Source organism: Chrysemys picta, chromosome 19 (genome assembly GCF_011386835.1).
Source record: "Chrysemys picta bellii isolate R12L10 chromosome 19, ASM1138683v2, whole genome shotgun sequence".
NCBI classification, from domain to species: Eukaryota; Metazoa; Chordata; order Testudines; family Emydidae; genus Chrysemys; species Chrysemys picta.
This window is the reverse complement of record NC_088809.1, coordinates 1,935,521-1,958,567: the sequence shown is the minus strand read 5'-3', so window position 1 is coordinate 1,958,567 and position 23,047 is coordinate 1,935,521. Positions and strand designations below refer to the sequence as shown.

At 59.8% G+C, this 23,047-nt stretch overlaps 1 protein-coding gene across 47 annotated transcripts in view; it reads left to right on the top strand.

The window, feature by feature from the left end:
* Positions 1 to 16,760, top strand: part of MYO18A (myosin XVIIIA) — a 129,226-nt gene extending 112,466 nt beyond the window's left edge. For 40 of the 47 annotated variants that reach the window (XM_065573432.1, XM_065573468.1, XM_065573437.1 and 37 more), the window contains 3 exons: positions 5,490 to 5,612; positions 6,719 to 8,109; positions 15,285 to 16,760. In XM_065573432.1, coding sequence (XP_065429504.1) covers positions 5,490 to 5,612; positions 6,719 to 8,105 — 1,510 coding nt within the window. In that variant the 3' untranslated portion in view covers positions 8,106 to 8,109; positions 15,285 to 16,760. The remainder of the gene's footprint in view (positions 1 to 5,489; positions 5,613 to 6,718; positions 8,110 to 15,284) is intronic. The other 7 variants (XM_065573476.1, XM_065573471.1, XM_065573470.1 and 4 more) reach the window with 2 other exon arrangements.
* The last annotated feature ends 6,287 nt before the right edge of the window (positions 16,761 to 23,047 follow it).

Below are 23,047 nucleotides of genomic sequence, written 5' to 3'. Positions count from 1 at the left end.
CGCCGCTGGGCCCTGCATGTCGCCCCCACAGCGCGCTCCATGCATGTGCATTAGCTCTAAACCTCTAACACCCCCCCGCCGGGCCGGGAGCCTCTCCATGCCACGAGGGACCAGTGCTGGAGCCGCATCACAGAGGCCCATAGCTGGAGGGGGCCTGTGTCACTGGGTGGGGGATGCCCCGAGCCCCTGCAGCTCCTGGTTGGCTGGTTCGGGATGGCACCGTTGCATGCTGGGATTGGCAGTCTCCAGGGGCTGCATTGTGAGCATTCAGCCCGCCAGGCTCACTTCAGCCATGCCTGGAGCAGCTGTTCGCGTCACACCAGGCTCTGCAGGTAACGTTGCCAGCGTAACTGACAGGCTGCGCCTCTCCCCCGGGAGTCCCGGCAGCATCTTCCGTAGCCGCTCCTGGAACGGAGAGGAAATCAATTATAAATCTGGATGTCCTGGGAATATGATGAGACAATAACTCATCCCTTCTCCTCACAAGGCAACAGGCAAAGCTGTGCACACCTAGGACAAGTGCCCCCTGCCCCCAGAATGACCACTCCCCCAGGCTCCCTGTCCCTGAAGCCCCGTCAGATAAGCAGTGTGTTCGGCCTGGGAACAGACAGATAGCAAAGAAGGCCCCCAATTGTTTGCCGTCTCAGTGGCTCCTGATCTCTCCAAAGCCAGAACAGCGCCCCCAGTCGGGGATCAGGCCCCAGTGCAGCAGCTGGCAGGCAGTGGGGATTTGTGGGGCGTGGCTATTGCTCGTTTGGTTTCAGATGCCATGCTGGGTCAGAGCAGCTGGGCTGGTCTCCTGCCTTTGGCATTGGCTGATAATTGATGCTTCAGAGGAAAGTATAAAGCCCCATGATGCACCTGGCCAGTGGAGCAATTGCGTGTGGATGAGAGTGAGTCATTCCCTTGCCCAGCCACGATGCCCTGAAGCCCGAGGTTTAGTGATCACAAATGGTGCCGCTGGGAATGTCTGGTTTGTCTGGGGCATCTTCGCTGTCCCTCGATCCCTCACAGGCTCCGCCAGGTTGTAGGGAGAGGAGAGGAGTGTGGAAGCATGTGGAGGGAGTGCCATTAGGTGCTGCCCTGCCCCAACGGCTCTGTGCTCTGCCGGGCTAGGTGTGCCTTGCAGAGCCTTCCTTTATTTCACAGGCCCTGGGTTTGAAGACGAGGGGTCAGGCGCCGTCCCCTGGAACCTGAGGCTTGGGTGTCTCTGGACTGGCTTTGCCAGTGAGGTCTCTTTCCTGAGCCAGGAGGGGCTGTTGGTTGTGAAAGGATCTATAACAGCTAATGATAAATGTAATCGTGTGTAACAGTGATAGAGGGCCACTGGAGCCTTGTTGTCACACACAATTAATATCCTCCGCAGCTCAGTCTCCGTTTGTTTGTTCCCTTGTGATTTGGATCCCAGTTAACTAATGGCACACTAGTCTGGACATAAATTGTGTTTGACATCAAGTTTAATTCCGACGATTTAAAATCTCAGCTGCCCCCAGAGTTTGTTTATGAGGCTTATTGTTTTTAAGGAAAATAACCAAGCGTTGCCTGCGTTAGATTGCAGAGGAGGGAGACGTTTGTATGATCAAGTGCAGTCCATTGCTTTGAATTTAACAAGGAGAATTCATAGTCGGGGTCTATAATAGCCCGTCCCCTGTGCGATTCCGCCCCATGCTCCCCGGGCAGAGAAGAGCCCTAAGGCTAGGCAGATAAAATGCTCATTTAAGATCACATTATATATCTGTTCCCAGGCACACTTGCAATTCTAACAAAGTTACCTTGGGTTCCCGAGAGACTTCCTTCCCTTTTACCAGCCAGTTAGTGCTGGGGGAAGCCAGGGCAGAGTTATTGAGCCGAGTGAGATGGGAAGGAAAATAATGTTTCGATTTACTTATAGATACAGTTGTTATTGCTATAACCCTAATGAAAGCAGTAAACAGTTATGTATTAACAGAGATTTATACAGAACTGCTTCTAACATGGAGAGAGAGATTTTGCAGTGCATACAGCACCTTCTTTCTACAGGCAATCAATAGGGTTATGAACGGTGGTTATAAATTCGCTGTTTTAAGCCAGATCGGGCTTTCTTTATGTGTGTGTATAAATCAGGCAGCTCTGTCGTTACGGAGGGGCTCGCCTGCCACTGTAAATCTGCCCGCCACACTTGGGCACCCAGCCTGCCAGAGTCATTTCCGTTCTGTCTGCTAAACTCCTGTTTACCCAGAGACATCAACATAGCTCTTCCTTGCTGTAATTTTGCACTTGATGGAGGCCTATAAAATGAGCCCACTTATTTCCCTCCCAACCCTCTGCTCTTTGCAGATTTGAAATTTCATTCATTCCCAGAATTGCAGCCTGTTTCTTGCTTTTCTTTCTCCCCTTTGTTATTTATTCAGAGACATAATTCTGTACAGAAGGGCCTCTCCTGCTGATACGGATGAAAGGAAATTTATCCTCTGGGTTGGGGGGAAGCCCAGCAGATCCACAGTGAGGGACGTGTTGAACAATATTTTTCTAAATTTATACAACGCATCCCAGCCTGCATCCCAAGCCACTCTCAGTGTAATCGCTGGGGGAAGCTGTGTGCAGAGCCCAGCCCACTGGCTGGCCCCTGTTGTGCCCAGGACTAGTCTGCTGGGGTCACCGCTCCACCTTAAAAACACTGGGCTTGCCTGGTTGGCTGGCCCTAGCCACCCTGCTCCGTGAGCCACCAGCTAAGGTGTCCAAGGGTCATTCAGAGCCTCGTGTTGCAGCCATCCCAATGTGCTTTTGCAGCGACTGTGGGCGGTGCACGGGGCAGCTGCACCAGGAAATGAAGAATCGCACAACGTGCAGGGTTATTGGGTCCAGTTGAACAGAGGCCCGGTTTGGCTGCCCTTGGAGAAACTGTGTCCCTCAATCCCCTATTGCAGCCTGGGCATGTGTGTGTTCTCTGTCACATGCACGCCGTCCACAGCCCCCACTATTCCAGCCTGGGCTCCCCCTCCCCTGGCTTTGCCAGTGCCCCCCAATCCCAACCCACAGCCCCCCTGCTAGCCCAGCCCTGGCTCCTGCCTGCCCCCCTCCCACAGCTCTGCCGGTGCATCCCAGTGTTGACCTGCAGCAGCCCTTGCTGTTTCGCTCCCAGGTCTGTCTGGAGCAGAGATCAGTGCTCCAAATGGCAAGGTGATGTGCATGCCGCCAAGTATCTCCTCTGTAAACTTTGCCTTATGTACACACACACCCCCGCAGTCCCGGTCCAATGTCCTTCTGGGAAGTGTTTGGAAGCTGTGACGATGCGGTTCTGGCGGGACCCAACTGAGAGTGCCAATTCAGGACAAATTACTAAAACAGGGCACTTACAACCCAAGGCTGGCAAACCAAACCAGCCAGACAAAGAGGACTTTGGCTTCACCCCACTGGCTAACCACAAGTCACACAAACAATTCCCTTAGACACTCCAGTTTCCCAGTATCACCACCAGTGCCACTTGTTATGGGGATGAATGGTTATGAAAACCAATACCCCAGTAAAAGAAAAAGGTTCTCCTGATCCCAAAGGACCAAGCCCCAGACCCAGGTCAATATACAAATCAGATCTTTCCCACAAATCACCCTGTTGCCAATCCTTTAGAATCTAAAATCTAAAGGTTTATTCGTAAAAGGAAAAAGATAGAGTTGAGAGTTAGAATCAGTTAAATGGAATCAATGACATACAGGAATGGCAAAGTTCTTGATTCAGGCTTGCAGCAGCGATGGAATAAACTGCAGGTTCAAATTAAGTCTCTGGAACATCCCCAGCTGGGATGGGTCCTCAGTCCTTTGTTCAGAGCTTCAGTTGTAGCAAAGTCCCTCCAGAGGTAAGAAGCAGGATTGAAGACAAGATGGAAATGAGGCATCAGCCTTATATAGTCTTTTCCAGGTGTAAGAACACCTCTTTGTCCTTACTGTGGAAAATTACAGCAAAATGGAGTCTGGAGTCACATGGGCCAGTCCCTGCATACTTTGCTGAGTCTCAAGGCATATTTGCCTTCTCTCAATGGGTCCATTGTATAGCTAATGGTCCTTAATGGGCCATCAAGCAGGCTAGGCAGAGCTAACACCAGCTTGTCTGGGATGTCACCCAGAAGCATAGCGTAAGTTTGAAATACAGACAGTATAGAGTCAATATTCATAACTTCAACTATAAAATGATACACACATATAGACAGCATAATCATAACCAGTAAACCATAACCTTGTCTAAGACACCCCATTTGACCTCCTTTATACAAGATTTGCGTGCCACTACAGGACCTTGGTTGCCACAATGATCTATATGGTCCCAGATTATATCAATAACGTCACAGAAGCGTTGTTCCCTTTTCCTTCAGCTCCCTTTGCCTGTCTCCCGTTAGAGGGGGCCTTGGCTCTGAGCCCAGGGCTCTGATCGATCCAAGGGCGCAGCCGGTTCATAATGTAGCGGCATTTAAATGAAACTAACGCGAGCCCTTTGCACAGAGTTCCTGTGTCTAATTGAGAGCACAGTTGTGGAGATGTAAAATTGCTGGAGCAGTAAGAACTGCTCAGTAAAAGTGTCTGTCCAAGGTGTGGGCCTCGCCATGCTCCCTCATGGCCAGTTAGCCAGCGCACCGGGGGGTGCATTGCAGGGGGCTTGCCCTGCGGAGCCGGTTAATGTGGGGGGAGCAGCACTCGGTGCACTGTGTATTGCTAAGCAGTGCTGGGCTTACTGCCTGTGCGTTAATTCATAGAGTGCTTTGGTCCCCCAGGCGTGCCTGGGAAGGCCAGCTCATTCCCTGCGCCAGGCCCTGACCATCCAACCGTGAAAACAGAACGTGACCTCAGCCAGCATCTGATATGTCTCTGAGGCGGGCAGAAGCAGCACTTGCTCATGGGTGGGGCACAGTAGAGGGAGCCAGGACTCCTGGGTGCTGTTCATCCCTCTGTCACCCACTCAGTCCCTGTCTGGGCACTGCCCACCCCACAAGAAGTGGGCCTGGCGCCAGGAGATTTGCGTCGTCGGTGCCGTTGTGGCTGTGTTTCCAACGTGGGCAGGGCAGGTGCGCAGCCCGTTGGAGCTCTCTGAAGTCTAGGAGGGAGTGCGGCTTGCACTGCCCGCTCGTGGCCAGCTCGCAGCCGGGCTGGAGGTGTGGGAGACGGGCTTTGCTGGGAGTGAGTCACTCGACTCGGGGTCCAAGGCAGGATCCCTGCCCCAAAAGGGGGCCACACGTTCGCCAGGTCCTGCCCCACATCGAGGGATTGGGAGCCCCTTCCCCTGCCGGACTGAGCCAGGAACGTTCTCCTGGGGGCGCGCGGGGCTGCCCGGCCAATGGGACAGGACTTTGGGAGGCCTGCCAGCGGGAGGCTCCGAGGTGCCAGTTGAGCCCGCGTTGTAGCGTGTCCTGGTCCGTAGGGCGGCACACTCAGACCCCGCTTGGCAGAGTCCGTAGCTGCATGGGGAGCCAGGCTGCCTGCCTCAGGCGTTAATCTCTCCCGCTGGATCTCTCCCTCTGGCAGTGAGGGGGACTCAGACGTGGACTCGGAGCTGGAGGACCGCGTGGATGGAGTGAAATCGTGGCTCTCCAGGAACAAAGGCTCCTCCAAAGCAGTCTCCGATGACGGCAGCTGGAAGAGCTCCAGGTCAGTGTGGGGTCAGCGTCCCCGGGGAAACAGCCACTTGCCATCGCTTCTCCCCATAGCCACCAGGCGGGGGCTGTCACCCAGCAGCTCTCACGGCGCTTCCCTTCCGGGGACCCCAGGCTCAGCAGCCCCGTGGGGGAGGGAGCTGGTCTCCGTCACTCGGTCGCTTGCCGGGTGCAGGGTTCGCCAGGGCTGGAGCAGCTGTGCCATCCAGGAGGGCGCCCCCCAGCAGCCAAGCACGGGCCGCCCCCCGCCACGTGCTGCCTGCAGAGAACACTGACCAATCAGGGCTGGGCCTGCAGCGATGGCTCCCACAGCTGGCCCGGAGCCGGCGTGATGCTGGTGGGCAGAGCAGTAAAAGTATCCAGCTACCCCTGCTTTGTACCCCTGAGAGGCCAAGCCCCACGGGGAGTGTGTATTGATCTCTGGATAGAGCACTCATTGCTATGGCAACTACGTGCATTGAATTTCAAACATAAATCGGAAGGTACCAAAGATGTGTGAGCTGGAAGCGCTGGAGCCGCGACCGAGCTCCTGGTTCCCACTGCTCTGCCCCTTGGTTCGCTCAGCAGGTGGGATTGCTGTGAGCAGGGCCCTGTCCGTGGCTTTCCCCTGTGCCTCAGGGGAGCACCCGCGGGGCTGGGCGGGCCTGGCACCCCTCGCCTGGAGAAGCAGCTACCTGATGAGTACAGATTGGTTTGGTATAAAAGCAATTTCCTGCTCTGGATTCAGGGGTCCCAGGGGCTTCTCCCCCCTCCACAGAGCCAAGGCTGTTTCTCTTAATTGGTTTAATTTATTCGGCGGTGCAGATGTAGAGCGTTTGGTGTTGGGGATAAGTTGGCTATCAAAGGCGGCGGCTCCAGGTAGTTGACAATGAAATAATTGAATGAAACGTTTTAAAGGGGGATAAAAGCGATGGGATAGAACAATACCCTCATTTGCATGACATTTCCCAAGAAGCTATTTTCCACTGATGCAAATTATTTAGCTGGGTTTGCTCTGCTGCCTTCCTCTCTCCTTTGCCCGGTGTCTCTCTCTGATCTCACCTGCTCTCTCTCTCCCCTCTCCCTCCCCATTTGCTGCTGTCCACTGGTCACTCTCCTCAGGCCGGCCCTGAACTCGGCCCCCAAGGAGGGGAAGGAAGGCAGAGAGCCCAAGGAGGCCGAGGAGCGGCCGGTCTCTGTCATGAGCTCCCTGAGCTACAGGAAACGGCTCAACCTGAAGGACTCTATTGGTGGCCAGGGGGACGAGGAGACACTCTTCTCCACCCTGAGCGAGCGGCCGGCCTCCCCAGACAGGTCTTTCCGCAAGGCCAAGCGCAGCTCGGCAGCCAGCGGCCAGGAGGAGACCGGCTCCGTCAGCTCGTGGAAGAAGGCCCCAGGCAGCGAGGACCCTGATGACAGGGGCTCTGTCATCTCACAAGCCTTCTCGGAGGCCAGCAGCAGAGCCCGGAAGGGGCTGGAGAAGAGGTGGTCTGTCACCACGGCTGACTTTGACCAGGCCTCTGCCCTGTCCGCCCCGGCCAGCCGGGCTGCCTCCTCCCGGCACGGGCTGGAGGCTGACGAGGCCGACGCTAGGTCCACACTGAGCTTCACGCTTTCAAGCCCAGGCAGCTTGCGGCGCAGCACGTCCCGGCTCAGCGAGCCGCTGGCTGGCGTCTCCAGTGCCCTCAGCCCACCGCTGAGCCACCGGGCAGAACTGGGGCTGGAGACCTCGACCCTGGGCAGCCGGGTCGACTCTCGGCTCTCCCTGAGCAGGAGCCGGCTGGATGAGTTGGATGACGTGTCTAGCGTGGCTCTGAGCGACACCCGCTCCCTGTACAGCCAGCATTCGCTCGGGCGCAGCTTCTCTGTGCCCCCCCGGCCCAGGACCTCCGCCTCCAACGAGATGCAGCCGGAGGATTCGGAAATCCGGCCCGTCAGCCACCGCTCCTACCTGGACCCTGACCTGGAGGCTGCCATCAATGAGGTCCTCAACTACAAGCCCATCAAGTTCAAGCGCTCCAGCTTGGACCCGGACTCGGAGGAGGAGGACAAGAGGAGCGTGCGGAGCGCCAGGAGCGCCACACGGCCGGAGAGCTCGGAGCGCTCCTTCAGCAGCCTGCGCCGCTCCGCCTCGGCCTTGGACTGCTCCCGGCCACACAGCAGCAAGGGCCGGAGGAGCAGCAGCAGCTCCGAAGAGGACTCCTCGGAGGAGGAGCGCAAGAAGAGCGCCAGGAAACACGCCAAGAAGAAGTCCAAGAAGAAGTCCAAGAAGAAGAAGCTGCCTTCGGATTCGGAGTCCTCCTCGGACTCCTCGTCCAGCTCCTACCACAGCAGCTCCAGCGTCAAGAAGGGCCCCAAGAAGAAGAGCCCGGCCTCCGAAGGGGAGGGAGCCGCAGAGGGGAGGGACGCCGAGAAATCAAGCAAGCGCCTGAAGAAGGAGGAGAAGAAGCGGAAGAAGCAGGTGGACAGCCTGATGATGAAATACCTCTACCGGCCCGAGAGCGACTAAGGCAGTAGGTGCCGAGTGGTGTGCAGTGCAGCATGCCAGCATGCCCGTGTGCCACTAACCCCAGTCACCCTCCACTCCCTGCTGCCCCTTGCCCCAGCCCACCCGGGCAGCATGTCTCTAGCTCGGGGAATGCCTCTGAACTCACTGCCCCGCCCCACAGCTGCCCGAGCCCAGCTAAGCCGGCTACTGCAGCTAAATCAGTCACGCTGGGAACCCCTAATGGCCTCGGGCAGGGCGGCTCAGCAGCTGATTTACCATGGGGGCGGGGGGGGCTGTAATCCCGGCAGCCCGGCACTGCTCGGTGGCATTGGGGCACTCTGGGGTTTGCAGGCCCTGAATTACTAACCCTGCCAGGGCTGAGCCTGGCACGGGCCCCACCTCCGTCAGTCAGCCTGCTCCTCCCCACTGCTGCAGCGAAGCCGCCTGTGTTCAGCATGAGGCCACATCACTGCTGCGGGGTTTGGCCGGCGCTGCCGCTTGGCAGAGACCGACCCGTTTGGAAACCCGCCGGAAAAGGACGCCACTCCAGCTGCTGCAGCGTAGGGCTCCCCTGTGTAACTCGCTGTGGGGTGAGGCGTGGGGCCTGCCTTTGGCTTCCATACACTCCCGTGTCAATGCAACCCAGGCAAAGCCAGCGGGAGCGCAGAGCACTGGCAATAGTCACAAAGGGTTTTTGCTGCTAGTGTCTCCCTTCCAGGGATTAGCGGCTGGCGCGTGCAGGACACTGAGAAGCACTAATCCCTCCCGGCCTTTCAGAAACCGTTAAGTATGCGGCTGTATTTATTTCTCCTGAAATTAGTGGGTCACAGTGCATTGCAGGATCCACCGCTCCCGGTTCAGACCGGGGATTAGTTACTGCAGGAAAGACGAGCATCAGGCTGTATATAAAAAGGCCCTAACAAAGCGCATGTACTGCCAGAATAAACCTGCCGTGGCATGAACAGCTCCCACACCCCACCACTGCAGACCCTCCCCAGTCTCATGGGCAAACTTGAAAAGGCCATGGAAATCCTCAGATGTCTTCATGCCCTGCCCTCTTGCTCTCTCCCTGCTGGCCTGTTGGAAGCATACTGACTGCTTCTGGGGTGTTGTAACTCCGAGCCAGCAGCACCCACACTGGCCCCAGCTGAGGGCTCCTTGGCACCCTTAGAGATGAGGCAGCTGGACACAGAGCCCGTGGTTCTCTCAAGCTCCCACACTGACTGTGCTGGGTAATGTCATGCACCGCTTCTCCACCACGTGGTGAGAGACAAGGCGGCTTGTCACCAAGATGGGACAGTGCAGGCGTCCCAGAGCTCAGGGGTGTTCAGCTCAAGGGTGCCGGTTCAGAGCCATCTCTACGTAAAGCAGAACCAGCTGCCGCTACCATCAGCTCCGATATAGAGAGTGGCCAGCAGAGACTACGCATCCCAGCATGCAGTGCTGCTCCAATCAAGCTGGTGCCTTGCATGCTGCGATCTGTCATCTCAGCTCTGTAAGGAGGAGGTGGCTCCACGGGCCGGTTCCCAGCCCCTTGGGCCGCCCTGTATCGGAGTCCCCTTTCGCAGAGCTCTTCCCCCCGCTTTTGGGATTCCAGGCAGAGTGGTTTACTGGGGGTGCTTTGAGATTCCCCTTGGCCCACTGAGGGCCGGGGGTGCTCACCATGTGATTGCTGCTGCTGAGTTTCCGTCTGAGCCAGGGGATGTTACTTGTGCACACCGACGGGCTTGGCCTCTCTCCCAGCACCCCGGACAATGGGCTAGATTGCGCCCCCACTTCCTGCGCGGGGACTGTGGGCTTGCGACGGGCCGGGATGAGGACTGGAAGCCTCCAGCAGAATGGCATGCGGGTGCAGGGAGCCCCCTGCCCAGGCCGGAGTTACTGCCACGCCCGTTGCCAGGTGTGTGTTGTGTAGGCGGGGGGGGGGGGGGGGGCAGCCGTGTGTGTGACTGCAGCTTAGTGAGCAGCACTGTGCCCGAGGCGCTCCAAGGGCGAGGCGGGGCGAGACTTGCTGGTCTCTAGGCCCTGCCCTGGGCACTTCCCCTGGAAATGGAAAACTCTCCGTGAATTCCTCCCGCTGGGAGTGGGGCCGTGTGATTCTCCCCAGACGTCCCATGAGCAAATCCGGTGTGGTGCTGCGCACGGAAAGCAGGCAGTGCCATGGGCCCCTGGGCATTCCCTGTGGGCTAGGAGTCCTCTGTGTAGCCCCCCAATTCCCTGACCATTCTGGGATTAATGGGGCAGCTGGTTACCTCGAAAGATAGACACCCCCTCGCACAGGTACATATGGCATGGTGCAGGCGTGGGTCACTGCTCTGGCTGACTGTGGCTGGGCTCCCTGGAGGAACAGGGCCTTGTTCTGTAGTTCTGGTCACTTTGGGGTTCTTTCTTAAGCAGGCAGTTGGGTGGGAGATGTGGAGGGATGAGCCGGAAGCGGCTGGGCTCGGGGAGTGCCAAATGGTCCCAGGACCCCACCTTCGGCAGCACAGCTGTGCTTTTTAAGCTCCCAGGAGGAATGTGGGTTGAAGCTGCTGAATGCTCATCTCAGGCAGGTGTTGTGGGGTCACTGCCCCCCAGGATTGTTGGAGGGACCCAGCACTTGGCATATGACACAATCTGGGTATTGAAATGGCAGCATTTCCAGCTAGCTCCCTACCCCGGTCAGGGCGCAGGTTGTGTTAGGCTGTCACTAGTCCGGCAGCCAGGGGGGAGCCGCTCTCTTTGCTCCTGGTGGGCACCCGGGGGCGAGGTGGGAGATCTGCAGGAGAGGCCAGTCAGGAACGGCAGCTCTGGGAAGGCTCTGCAGGGAGGGGGAAGGGAAGCGACTGCAGTCGGGGCCAAGGTTTTTTCTAGCAGGAATTTATTTGTGTATTAAATTGTTTCCGACAGCTTTGAATGGGAGAATTATCTGAGAAGGAAAGAAGCTTTTTAAACAATTCTTTTAAAGTGTTCAATTGCTGGAACAATCCCCTGCAGCTGGGGCTGCCGCGCTGCTTGTTTGTAACGTGTGTGACGCCGGAGCTGTCGTATCAGCAATGGAGGGGCAGTTTCTCTTGTCTGGCCAAGGCTGGCATTCAAGGGTTTGAATCAGCGGCTGACGTAAGCGGGGGAAGGCGGAGGCTGGTAGAGGTGAGGGGAAGGGGTGTGAATGCTCCATGACTGGTGAGCAGGACAGATTAACAGGCAGTGACGGATAATGTAGCCTCGCACCTTCGCCGTCTTGAATAGAAATGAAATCCACTTGTGAGCTCCCCCGGGTCACCTGGACTGCGTGGCTGCGCTGGGTTCCCGGAGCTGGGCGAATAGGCAGGGAAATGTCTGTAGATGTTGGATGGGAAGATGAGGTTGAGTTTGTCGGCGCGCTCACCCCACAGACCCTCCAGCGGACGAGTTTCTCTAGCACAGACGCTCACACGAAGCAAATTTCAAGTGTGAATATTTGCTGATGGCAAAGCCCTTATTTAAAATTTGCGCTGCTGCTTAGTAACAGTTATCCAATCAGGAAACTGAAATGGGCCCATGTGACCTAAATAACTGCCTACCCAGCGCAAAGTTCAAAATTCAAATAGTGAATTTTCTCGTCTGCAATTTCTTTTCACAGGGAAAAAATAGGTACAAAACTTGAAATAATGGACGAATTCTGCAATTTCACAGTCTTCTCGCAAACGCTTCCTGAGCAGATAGAGGTGCAATTCAACAAATGCATGATTTGTTGCAGATTACTTGCTTAGCTCTGCTAACTCCAGGGGAGAGTAAATCTCTCTAAATGGTCTGAAAATGTCTTAAAAATAATAAAAAAGACTAATGAGCCCTCGTAAAGAAAGCTGCCAGGTTGACAGTCTGCTGTGGCAGAAGCAGTCCTGGGGGAATTCAGCTTCCATGTCAACGCACAACTCTCCCAATTATCCGGAGCTGAATGCTAGTACTTAAAAACCACCCTCCCCCCCCCCCGACACACACACAGCCGGCTTTTGGGAACAACAGAAACTTTGAACGCCTCCGCCTGGCCCGTGCATTCCAGTGGGAGAGGCCATCCCTGTCTCTGTCCAGCAGAAGGCCCAGCGGGAGCCAGGAACTCTGGTACTGATCTGCTGGGTGTTCTTGGCAATTCAGGGAGTCCCTGGCCAGAAGGGAGCACTGTGATCATGGAGTCTGACCTGCCCCAACGAGATTCGTAAGGCAGAGCTGCAAGAAAAACATCCAGTTGGGATTTTAAAATGGTCAGGGATGGAGCATTCTTCCTTTGCCCCCTCCCCAGCCCCGCCCCTCGGTAAATTGTCCCAGTGATTAATTCCTCTCACCCGTACAAACGTACGCCTTATTGCCAGTCTTTGTTTAGCTTCAGGTTCCAGCCATTGGACCCTGTTAGACCTGCCTCTGCTCGGCTTAACAGCCCATGATCAAATATTTGTTCCCCATGTAGGCACCTCTAGATTAAACAAGTCACCCCTTAATCTTCTGTTTGTTCAGCTACATAGACTGAGCCCCTCTCGGCATTCTAAGGCAGGTTTGATCCTTCCATCATTCTTGTGGTTCTTCTCTGAACCTTCTCCCATTTATCAACATCCTTCTGGAATTGCGGGCCACGGGATTCCAGCAGCAATCACGACAGAGCTAAAACCACCTCTCTGCTCCTACTGCAGAGTCCCCTGTTCATATATCCAAGGGTCGCATGAGCTGTTTTGGCCACACAATCCCTACGTCCTTTTCAGAGTCCCCCATCCTGTAAATATGGCCTGCCACCTTTGCTGCTAGGTGTGTTCATTTACAGTTAGACATAGTACAGCACGTTAGCTGCATGCACCCAGCTTACCAGGTGAGCCAGGTCACTCTGGATCAGTGACCTGTCCTCATTACACTCCCCTCATTTCTGTGTCATCTGCAAACTTTATCAGTGATGATTTTATGTTTTCTATGGATAAAAATGGTAACTAGCGCCGGACCCCACTAAAAACTCACCCGCTCCATGACGATTCCGTATTTCGAGGCCTGTCAGGTAGCCAGCTTTTAATCCACGTAACCTGTGCCAGCTTCATTTGATAGCTTTCTAGTTTTTAATCTAAATGTCGTGCAGTACCAAACCAAACACCTTCGAGAATCTACGTATATGACGTCAACACTATGACCTTTATCAGCCAAACCTGTACTCGTGTCAAAAAGAGAGAGCCAATTAGTTTGAGCAGGCCTGTTTTCCATATAATTAATTATATTACCTTCCTTTAATTCTTCATTAATCAAGTCCTGTGTCAGGGGCTCCATTATCGTGCCTGGGATCGATGTCAGGTTGATAGGCCTATAATGACCCTGGTCATCCCATTTACTCTTAAAAAATTGCTTTCTTCCATGTTCTGGACACTTCCCCAGTGCTCCAGGACTTATTGAAAATCCAAATTCCAGCAAGCTCCTCAGCCAGCTCTTTTAAAGCTCTTGGATGCAAGTCCCTTCTCTCCTTTCTGCCTGTTTCCCAATCTATAAAGTGGGCCCCTGTCTCAGAGCAGGGTCTGGGTAGCACCGGATACGGCCCTGCAGGTATCTTGGTCCAGTGTGGAGTACTGGAGGAGAGACGGCAGTGCCAGCAGTGCAAGGTCCTTGGGTGTATCTGCTGTTGTCTCTGTCGGATGCTCGCAGGGACATGTGATGGCAGCCCTGCTTAGCTGCTCCCGGGCCCAAGGCAGGGCAGAGCGCGTGGGCAGGGCTCCTAGCGCTGTTCTGAGGTGTGTCCCAGTGCCCAGAAAATGTTGGGACGTAGTAGTAAGGCTCGGTCTCCCTGGAGTCCCTTTGATCTGAGTCTAAAGCCTTTTGCAGATGTTAGTTACGCCTCACCCCATGGCTGGTACCCCTGATTGCAACTGGGAAACTGAGGCAGAGCCTAATCCCAAGAGCCTGCGCTTGGGCCACTAAAGGACAGCCCATCCCCTAACATCTGGGTGTTCTTCAGGGGTGGGGGCAGGCTGTGCCGGTGGGCTCTCCCCACAACGGACGTGCCCCCTCGCTATCTCACTCCTCGGGGCTCCGGCTGGCTGGCTACAGAGCCTGGAGGCCCGTGCTCAGGGTTGGGAGAAGGGGGCACTAGGAGGTGGCGGTGCAGAAGGCTGCATACAGGAGCAGAGCTGCGCCAGGGAGTTCGGATGCCTGCGAGTTCGGCTGGCCATCAGCACAGGATAATAACGCACTGAGCTGGGAGACACACATGGGCCGGCCCAGCCCTGTGCTGCCAGAGGGCCCCTTCCCCTCTGGGGCGGGTCCATGCCGCGCCACACAGGCCCCCAACTCCCTATGCCCAGCCTCCCCCAGACCCGCTATGCCGAGCGCCTCCCCTGCCACAGTCCCACCAGTGCCCTGCAGACCACCATCCCTGCCCAGCACCCCCAACTGCCCAGCACCCCACACAGACCCCCCCACTGCCCAGCACCTCCCCACAGAGACCCACCCCCATGCCCTGCCCCCTGGCCGCACCCCTCGGCCCTACTGAGCCAGCGCAGATCAGGGATCCCCCTCCCAGCACAGGCCTAGGGGGCAGAACAGCTGAAGCTTGGGAGCACAGAGTGGTCCCAGCCCTACCTGCCTGGTGCTGGTGCCCGCAGTGGAGAAGAGGCGTTTCCTTGCGGGGGTGGGGCAGCCACCAACTTCCCCAGCCCGCTGCTTCTGCAGAGCAAGTCCTGAGGCCCGCCCGAGTGATTTAAAATGGCCCGGGGCTCCCAGCCACCGCTACCGCAGCAACAGTGGCAGCTGGGTGCCCCCAGGACCTTTTAAATTACCTGGGCCCCTGGGCAATTGCCCCCTTTGCCCCCTCTGTTGGCAGGCCTGCCTGCATGGGGTGGGGGCAAATGGGGGAGCCTTCTCATTTCTGAATGGCGCCAGGGAGCTGGGTGCTGGGGAAAGCCTGGGGGCCTGCTCCTCTGAGCCCCCCCTCCCAGGATAAGAGCCCTCATGTGCCTGCGGAGACTGCCCACCAGGGCCCAGTCACTCAGCTGGCCTCCGCCCCACCAACCCACTTTCCCGCAGCGTGGCCTGGCCTCCCTGCTGCCCAGCCGAGGCTCTGAGGTTTGGGGGTTTGGATCTGAGCCCCGGGGTGGGCGTTGGAAGAAGCCCAGCCCCATAGGGGGGAGCACTGCTGCCCAAGGCAGGGCCTGACATGCATCTCCTGAGGTGATGTCTGCTCTTCCCTGGTTGTTTGCTAACCTTGTTCCCTCCGTGCAGCCCCCCAGGCTACCGCCGGCAGTTCGCCTGTGACAAATCGGAGGAGGAGCGAGCCACTTTGGAAAGCATGCCTAGGTCCAGGGACTCCTCCAGGGGCTACCTGAGTGACAGCGACACAGAGAGCAAGCCAGCGGAGACCTCAGCATAGCCCGGGAGGATGCCTGGAGGGACGCTTTTTCCACAGCCTCAGAAATACTCTGCCTCGCAGATCCGTGAGCCAGCCCATGCCAGGCCTTGGCGACCCTCAGACTGGCCTCCAGAGAGCTCCTGGCAGCCCCTCGACAAGCGCCTTGCCTGGGAAATGCTGCGTTTACAGATTGTCACCACCTCCGCTGTCTTGTGTGCACCCAGGATTTCCTGCATGGTGGAAAATGTTAATCTAAAGCCCTCTTCTCCAACCCCTCCCTCAGAGCGACCGCAGACCTGTCTGCGCCTCGCTGGCCGACAGCGGCTGTAATACCCTCGGCTGGGGTGAGTTGGCATCTCCGGACCGGACCGGTCAGTGTTCCTTCCCCGAGGTCCTGCCAGCTTGCCCCACCCCGTGCGACCCCCGTGCCGCTCCAGCCTGGGGACTGCTCCATTCTCAGTGGAGGGGAAGCTGAGCTGGTCTTCAGGGGCTTTTTTCCTCCTCAGTGCCTGCTGTCTTTTATTTTATAACTTAACCCCCCAGCCCGTGTGTGTCTGGGCCGACGGGAGGGGCCCTGGCAGCCCCCGTTTCCACTGTCACTCCTTCCTGTTCAGCTGAGCCAAAGAGGACGCTTTCTTACCTGGCTTAAAAAACCCAGTGAAGAATGAAGCTGGTTTCCCGGTGCAGCTGTCAGTGGGGTTCTGCATGTGACAGCACAGTCCAGGCACGCCTGGGTGTGCATCTCGCACACTCACGCTCACTCTGCTGCTGCATGTGGGGTTTCCTTGCACATGGTTTTCTGTTTCCCAGGCATGGCGATTGATTTTGAGTCATTTCTTTTTCCAGGGGCTGGTGCCTAGCACACAGTTTTGTTTAAAGTATCCTTGAAATAAAATGTACCCCTGCCCTTGTCCACACGCATGTGCACACGCACACACACGGTGCCTGGAGAGTATACATGGGCAGGCGCTCCACAGCACACGCACATTCATTCACACCCGCACTGTCTGCTGAGCCTGTGGGCAGGAGCTCCACAGCGCCTCCTCTGGTCACAGGGGGCCAGAGATCCAGAATAACTGCATCTGCTCGCTTGGGCGTGTGCCAGGGCTCTTCTCCGCAGCTGCCCCCCTTACTGACTCCACTGCCCTCGTCGATGCCAAGGAAGCGGCTTATCTCCCTCCAGGACTCAGTCCCCAGAGCCAGCCGCGCGGGTACGGTCATCTCTGCTAACTTCTCAGTGGCTGGACTGGACACTGGAGCTGCCCAGCCCTGCCTGTCTGGTTTGCACTAGTTCGGCTGTGTGTCTTTTCCTATCCGTTTAAATATTAAATGTCATTTATGGCTGGTGATGCCGGCTCCTCCCCTCAGGTTGTTTGTTGCTGCTGCCAGCAGGGGGAAGGGAGGCGAGGTGGGTGCTGGGTGCGGGGGCACCACTCAGCCAGGAAGTGGTGGTTTTCCTGCGGGGCAGCAGTGCGAAAGCTGCGCGGGGCGTGGAGCCTGCGGGGGCAAAGCGTCTGGAGAGGGATGGGGGGTGCAGTGATTTGAGTTAACCCAGCGTGGCAACAGCCCAGCTTCCCCCCCTACGCCTATAACAGAGTGTGATTGTTCATGAACCAATCTCTGGGCTGCCATCCTATGTGGCGGCTCCTCTCTCCACCCCCAGGCGGTGTCACAGCCTGGCTCCTGGGCTTCCCTTGTGGGGCGAGCCTTTGCGGTGGTGCAGGCTCGTGTCTTGTGGCTTCCCTCTCAGGTCACCCAGCAGTCGGATGCTAAGTGCAGGGTCAGGCGCGTTCACTCCCAGCAGCTAGTGAGGAGGCTGGAGTCCACCCCCCGCCAGGGCAGAGCCGCTCGGCTGTTGGAGCTCCCTGGGGTGGGCTGGGAGCTGCTGAGGCTGGGGGTGGGTGGCCGGCCAGGGGCAGCAGAGGCTCTGGCAGGGCTTTTAGGCCCAGCTGACCTGGAGCTTTGCCTTCCACTCCCTCCTATCCCTGAAGGCTCTCTTAGCCCGTCCTCAGCAGCCCCGTGCTGGAGCCTGGCTCTGTTAGTTCAGGGCCTAGCCACCGATTATCTCCCAGCGGCTGCCTGGGCCACTCCAACCCCTATGGCTGTTAGTATAGCTCGTGCCGCGGCGCCCTGCTCTGGGCTGGCATCCCCGGCCCGCTGGCTGGTGCTGGGGAGAGGAGCCGGGGATGGGGCTCGCCGGGTTTCAGGTGCCAGGTGCTGCAGGAGAAGAGCTGCCCAAGGAATGGGCAGGAAATCTCAGCCACAAATCTCGGCTTGTTGGAGCAGATGGTGTGTGCCAAGCGCTCGGGCGCCGCAGGCTGATCCACCTGGCTGCCGCTCAGCATAATCAGCCAGAGAAACACGTCCCAGCGTGAGCAGCCCCCCAGCAGCCTCTGCCCCGTACACAAGCCAGGTGGGCTGGGCCCGGGGTTCGGCCTCTCAGTCAGGGCCTTGTGCCCCTCTCACCATCACAGCTGTGGCCCTTGCCTGCTTCTCTGCCCCTCAGTTCACCTACACGACGGGTCCCTCCCACCCCCGATCCCCCGAGTGCGCGGCCTCACCCCCTCCATCCCTGCTGATGTGGTAACCAGGCAAACCCCCTGCAGAGACAATAGCGCTGGGCCAGGCCTGAACGCCCATATGCCAGGCCCTGCTTTGCCTCCCCTGGTCCTTGCAGTGAGTCCATCATCCCCGCACTTCTGTTGGGGGCCGGGTGTCTGTCACCAGGACCCCTGGGGCCTTGCGTGACAATGGAAGAGCCCCGGCCGACAGCATCTCCTGCGCCGGGGCAAGGCCTCCTTTCTCCCTGCATGGGCTCTTCCCCCAGGCCCGAGCCCCCTGCTTTGTCTCCGTGCCAGCCACCACCCGGTGCGCTCCCATTCCATTTCCTGCCTCCCCAAAGGTAGCGCCCGGCCCTTCTCTCCCATTGCCTCACCAAGGGCAGCCTTGATGGTTCGTTCACCCACTCCGACCTGCCTGCTGCCTCATGACTCCTGCCCCGGCCCTAGGAAACGCTCCCTTCTTGCCCCGTGGGCAGTGACAAGGGGGGTGAGGAAACCGTTTCTTTTCATGCTGCATTTCCCCTGCTCTCCAGTGCAGGTGGGCGCTGGCTGCCTGAGCCCCCGCTTCATGTGCCCAGGGCTGAGGCCAGCAGCCGTGCCGGGCGGTAGTGAAGTGCTGCTTGTCGCGGGGTCCCTGGGTGGCACCGTTGCTGGATGTCCTGGCCTGTGTGGGCAAACCCTGGCTCTGGCTGGCACCGGCCCCAGCTCGGCTGCTTCCCGTGGCTCGGTGCTGAAAGGTGGCAGAGAGGGGAAGGGAGACATGGGGCCTGGCCTCTGGTCTGTCGTGGGGGTGAGCCCCGGGAGCGCCGCGCTGGGGCCGTTCGTGCCACTGGTTGGAGTCAGTTTGGGCATCTTAAAGGGGTAATTGGCCGAACCCTCCCCAGGAACACGAGCAGCGGGAAAGGGTGGAACAGAGCACGTCCCCCCCACCCCCGCCCCGGCCGCGCACACGCATGATTTATGGCTTGGCGCCTTTGCAGGATGCTTGGGAGAAAAAATGTGCTGAATATTTGCTACGTGACACATGAGAGCTGCTGGCCGAGGGAAGCCAGCTCCACTGTAGCCCCCCACCCTGCGCCCGCCCAGGGCTTCAGCCAGAAGCCTGGCTCCCTCCTGGCCCACAGGGGAATGGGGCAGGCAGAGCTGGGGGGAGCAGCCGGGCACGTGGCAGAGGGAGGGAGGGAGGTGGTGCCCTGGGCTGGGGCAGCCTGCTTGCCCCCTAGTGCTGTGCTCCAGTCCTCACTCACCCCAGCACGGACGTCTTCCTGGGGCCTTGTGGGGCCCAGAGCTCATCTGCTGCTCTCCTCTGCCCACTCCTCGTCCCCTCCCGGGCCCCCGCCTGCCCTGCTGCCCACCCCTGCTCACCCCTCATCCTCTCCCAGGCCCACCCCTGCCCTGCTGCTCACCCCTTATCCCCCTCTGGGCCCACCCCTGCCCATGCCTCGTCCCCTCCCGGGCCCCCGCCTGCCCATGGTGATTTGTGCTGACGTGTGTCGTCTGCTGCTTTCTCCCACCCCCCGTTTCCATCCCCCGCGGGCTCCTGGACACACACAGCTGGTCTCCTCCCATTAAGGCTGAGTCCAGCCACATCCCCCGGCCCGGTTCTGCCTGGCTCTGGAGGAGGGGACTGCAGGCAGCCCCTCCTGGCGGGAGCTTGGGAGGCTGGCTCGGGCGCTCCCCGTAGGCGGCATGCAGGGCCGGCGTTCCCTCCTCCCTGCATGGAGCCCGGCTGGATCCCCACCCGCACAGCCAGGGCCCCGAGACGCCCTTGTCATCAGCACTTGCTGCTGCTGTCGCTTCCCCTGATTGCCTCTGCCATGGTGCATTAGCACAGCTGCCTGCCAAGGGCTTCATTGCTGCCAGCCCGGCGGGAGCGGGACGGGGGCCCTGGGCTGCCTCTGCATAGCCCATGCCAGCGGCCGAGCCCACGGACAGAGCAGGCTGGGCTGGCCGGGACCCCCGGGATTCACCTGCACAGCTGGCACTGCCTCCCCATGGCTCAGAGCTCAGCCCCCAGCGTGCTGCCCCCTGGCCTGCCCCTGCCCTGCCCTGCCCAACCCTCCCACCCCCCAGCGCGCTGCCGCCTGGCCTGACCCTGCCCTGCTCTACCCGGGCCAACCCTCCCACCACCCAGCGCGCTGCCCGCTGGCCTGGCCCTGCCCTGCCCAACCCTCCCACCCCCCAGCGCGCTGCCCCCTGGCCTGCCTCTGCCCGGGCCAACCCTCCCACCCCCCAGCGCGCTGCCCCCTGGCCTGCCCCTGCCCTGCCCTGCCCGGGCCAACCCTCCCACCCCCCAGCGCGCTGCCCCCTGGCCTGCCCCTGCCCTGCCCTGCCCGGGCCAACCCTCCCACCCCCCAGCGCGTTGCCCGCTGGTCTGGCCCTGCCCTGCCCAACCCTCCCACCCCCCAGCGCGCTGCCCCCCTGGCCTGACCCTGCCCAGCCCAACCCTCCCACCCCCCAGCGCACTGCCCCCTGGCCTGGCCTGGTCCTGCCCAGCCCAACCCTCCCACCTCCAGCCCCCAGCGTGCTGCCCCCTGGCCCTGCCCAACCCTCACATCCCCACCCCCCAGCGCGCTGCCCCGGCCTGGCCTTGCACTGTTGGATCCAATCCCACCTGCCCTGGGCCATGGGCTAGGGCAGCTCACCCCATGCAATGGATGGGAGGGACTGGCCCAGCCTGGTTCCCCCTGGCTCCAGGCCTGCCCCACTTTCCGTGTCCCACTCCTGCTCAGGGGCAGGGGCTGAGGCAGAGGCTGCGTGTCCCCCCCGCCCCATGGAAGGTGTTTGAATCATTTATAAATCGCAATAAATATGCAGATGAGAAGCAGGGCCCGGGAGCCCTCGGGCGGCTGGTGTTAATTATTTAAAGTTATGGTAATTTGGAAGAGCCACTTATTTGCATAATCACACTCGGAATCTCTGCCGCGTGGTGCCCTGGTGTATGCTGGGTAGTGGAGGCCGGGCCCAGCCTTGGCCCCTTCCCTGAGCGTTTCCCCTTGAGGGCCCGTGTGGCGCTCAGCCCACGGGCGGCTCGCTGGGCTGGCGGGAGCAGCAGCAGGCCCCTGGGGGCTACCAAGGCCTTTGGCTGGGCCGGGAATGGGTCCTCAGAGGCCAGCAGCAGCCCCCCACTGCCTGACTGGAGACGCTGCTCCTCACTTCCTGCCCCACCTCCTAGCTGCAGGGCCCCCCAGCTCCTGCCCTGCGCTTGGGCGGGTCCCAAAGCCCCTCGGGGCCCTTCGAGCGGGGAGCGCCAGAGCTCCCTGCCTGCCCCTTCCCCTGGGCACCGCGGCTGGAGCCCCCCGGCCTGCCCGTGCTCCCTGTGTCTCCAGCCGCCTCCCCTTGTGCCCCAGGGAGCTGGGGGGGTCCCTGCTCCATCCCGCCTGTGCCGGCTTCGCTGACCCATCTGTCACCGCGCGTGTCCAGTCAGCTGCCAGCCGCCCTCCAGCCTCTGCGCCTCCCCTGCGCCACGGCAGGAGATTCGCCCAGGTCCCGGTTATCTGCTGCCGCGGTTGGCAGCTGGGCATGAAGCTTCTCCGAGCTGCTCTGCCCGCAGCCATAAGGAGCGGGGGCCCCCCAGAGCTGTGTAGACAGAGACCGAGGCAGAGCCAGGCATGGAGCCAGAGTCCTGCTTCCAGCCCCTTTTCCTTGCACCACATCTGTTTGCAAGGAAGGCCGGCCCTGGGGTTGGGTTCATCTCCCTTCCCTGCCCCAGACTCCCTGGATGACCCAGGGCCTGAAGGGAGGCTCCGTGTACGCTAGGCGCTGGAGGCGAGTCCAGCTCAGTGAGCCAGGGCAGGGTAGTCCCAGCAGTGCTGGCTGCCTGCGCCCAGGGCTATGGACTGGGGACAGGCAGGTTTGCAAAGGGGCAGCCCATGGGGTCCCCCCCGTGCTGCCACGGGTCTTTGCAGAGGCTGGCTTGGGGGGAGCGTGTGCACGGGAGCTGGCGGGGCTCACCCCAGCTCCATGGCCAGATGCGGCCTTAGACTCTGCTGACCCTCCTCCCTCACCCTGCCGCTCCCAGCCAGGAAAAGGGAGCCGAGAGCCCGTGGGGGCTCCTGGGGGGAGCTGCACCGACTGAGAGCCCTGCCCCTCACCCCCCATGCTGCCCCCCTTCAGTGGGGGAAGCGCTCACCACAGCCAGGAGCAGGGGAATGCGGCCGTCGGCAATGGCAGCTATTAAGGCGACCTATATAGGCCGCCAGGGCTGCAGGGCAGCTGTGTCCTGACGTGCTGCAGCAGAGGGCCAGTACGCCCAGCGAGCGCGAGCCCCTTCCTGCCCCTGGCCTCGGCCCTTTGCTCAGCGCTCCTGCCAGGTGCTCGCTGGCTCCCGGGCTGCGAGGGGAGTTCATTGCTCTGCTCCGGGGCACCCTGGACCCCAATCAGCGAGTGAAATGCAAATATGGGAACCTGGAAGCCTGTTCTGTGGGGCGCACAGCCTGCCCTGGACCCCCCCAGCCCCTGGCTCAGAGGGAGGTGGACCCTCCCCGGGGCTGTCTGGTGATGGAGAACGAGGCAGCTGGAGCGTTAGCCCCTGATGGGTGGTGTGGCGCCGGAGATGGAATGCAGCGGAGGTCAGAGGGGCACAGCTTGGTCCCCTGCCCCCGGCAGGCGGGCAGGTCCCCAGGCCTTGGGCAGGGGGGATGGGCCTGGCTGGCATGGGAACCCAGCTCCCTGTGTCGCTCCAGGCCAGTCTGCCCTTCCCTCTGCCCCCTGGGGTTGTTGCTGAGCAGGTGACGCTTCTCGGGGCTGTGGGTCACCGTCCTCCCACCTGCCCCCAGCGCCAGGGCGTCAGGTCCCTGCCCCACAGCCTGGCAGCCACTCGCGCCCTCCTGCGGGCTCCACCAACCTGCCTTGGGCCTGCCGACAGCTGCAGCCAGCCCCTGCGTCTCTCCAGGTGCTGCAGGAGAAGAGAGCGAAGGCTGCAGGGCGCCTCTCTGCGCCCCCAAACGCACCACACCAGCCCTGTGATGGTCACCTCAAGCCAGGGTTCCTGCCCCGCTCCAGCTGCAGGCTCCCCGGGTGCCTTCACCCCACTGTGCCAGGGGCTTCGTGTGTGAGAACCAATGCTGCCCCCA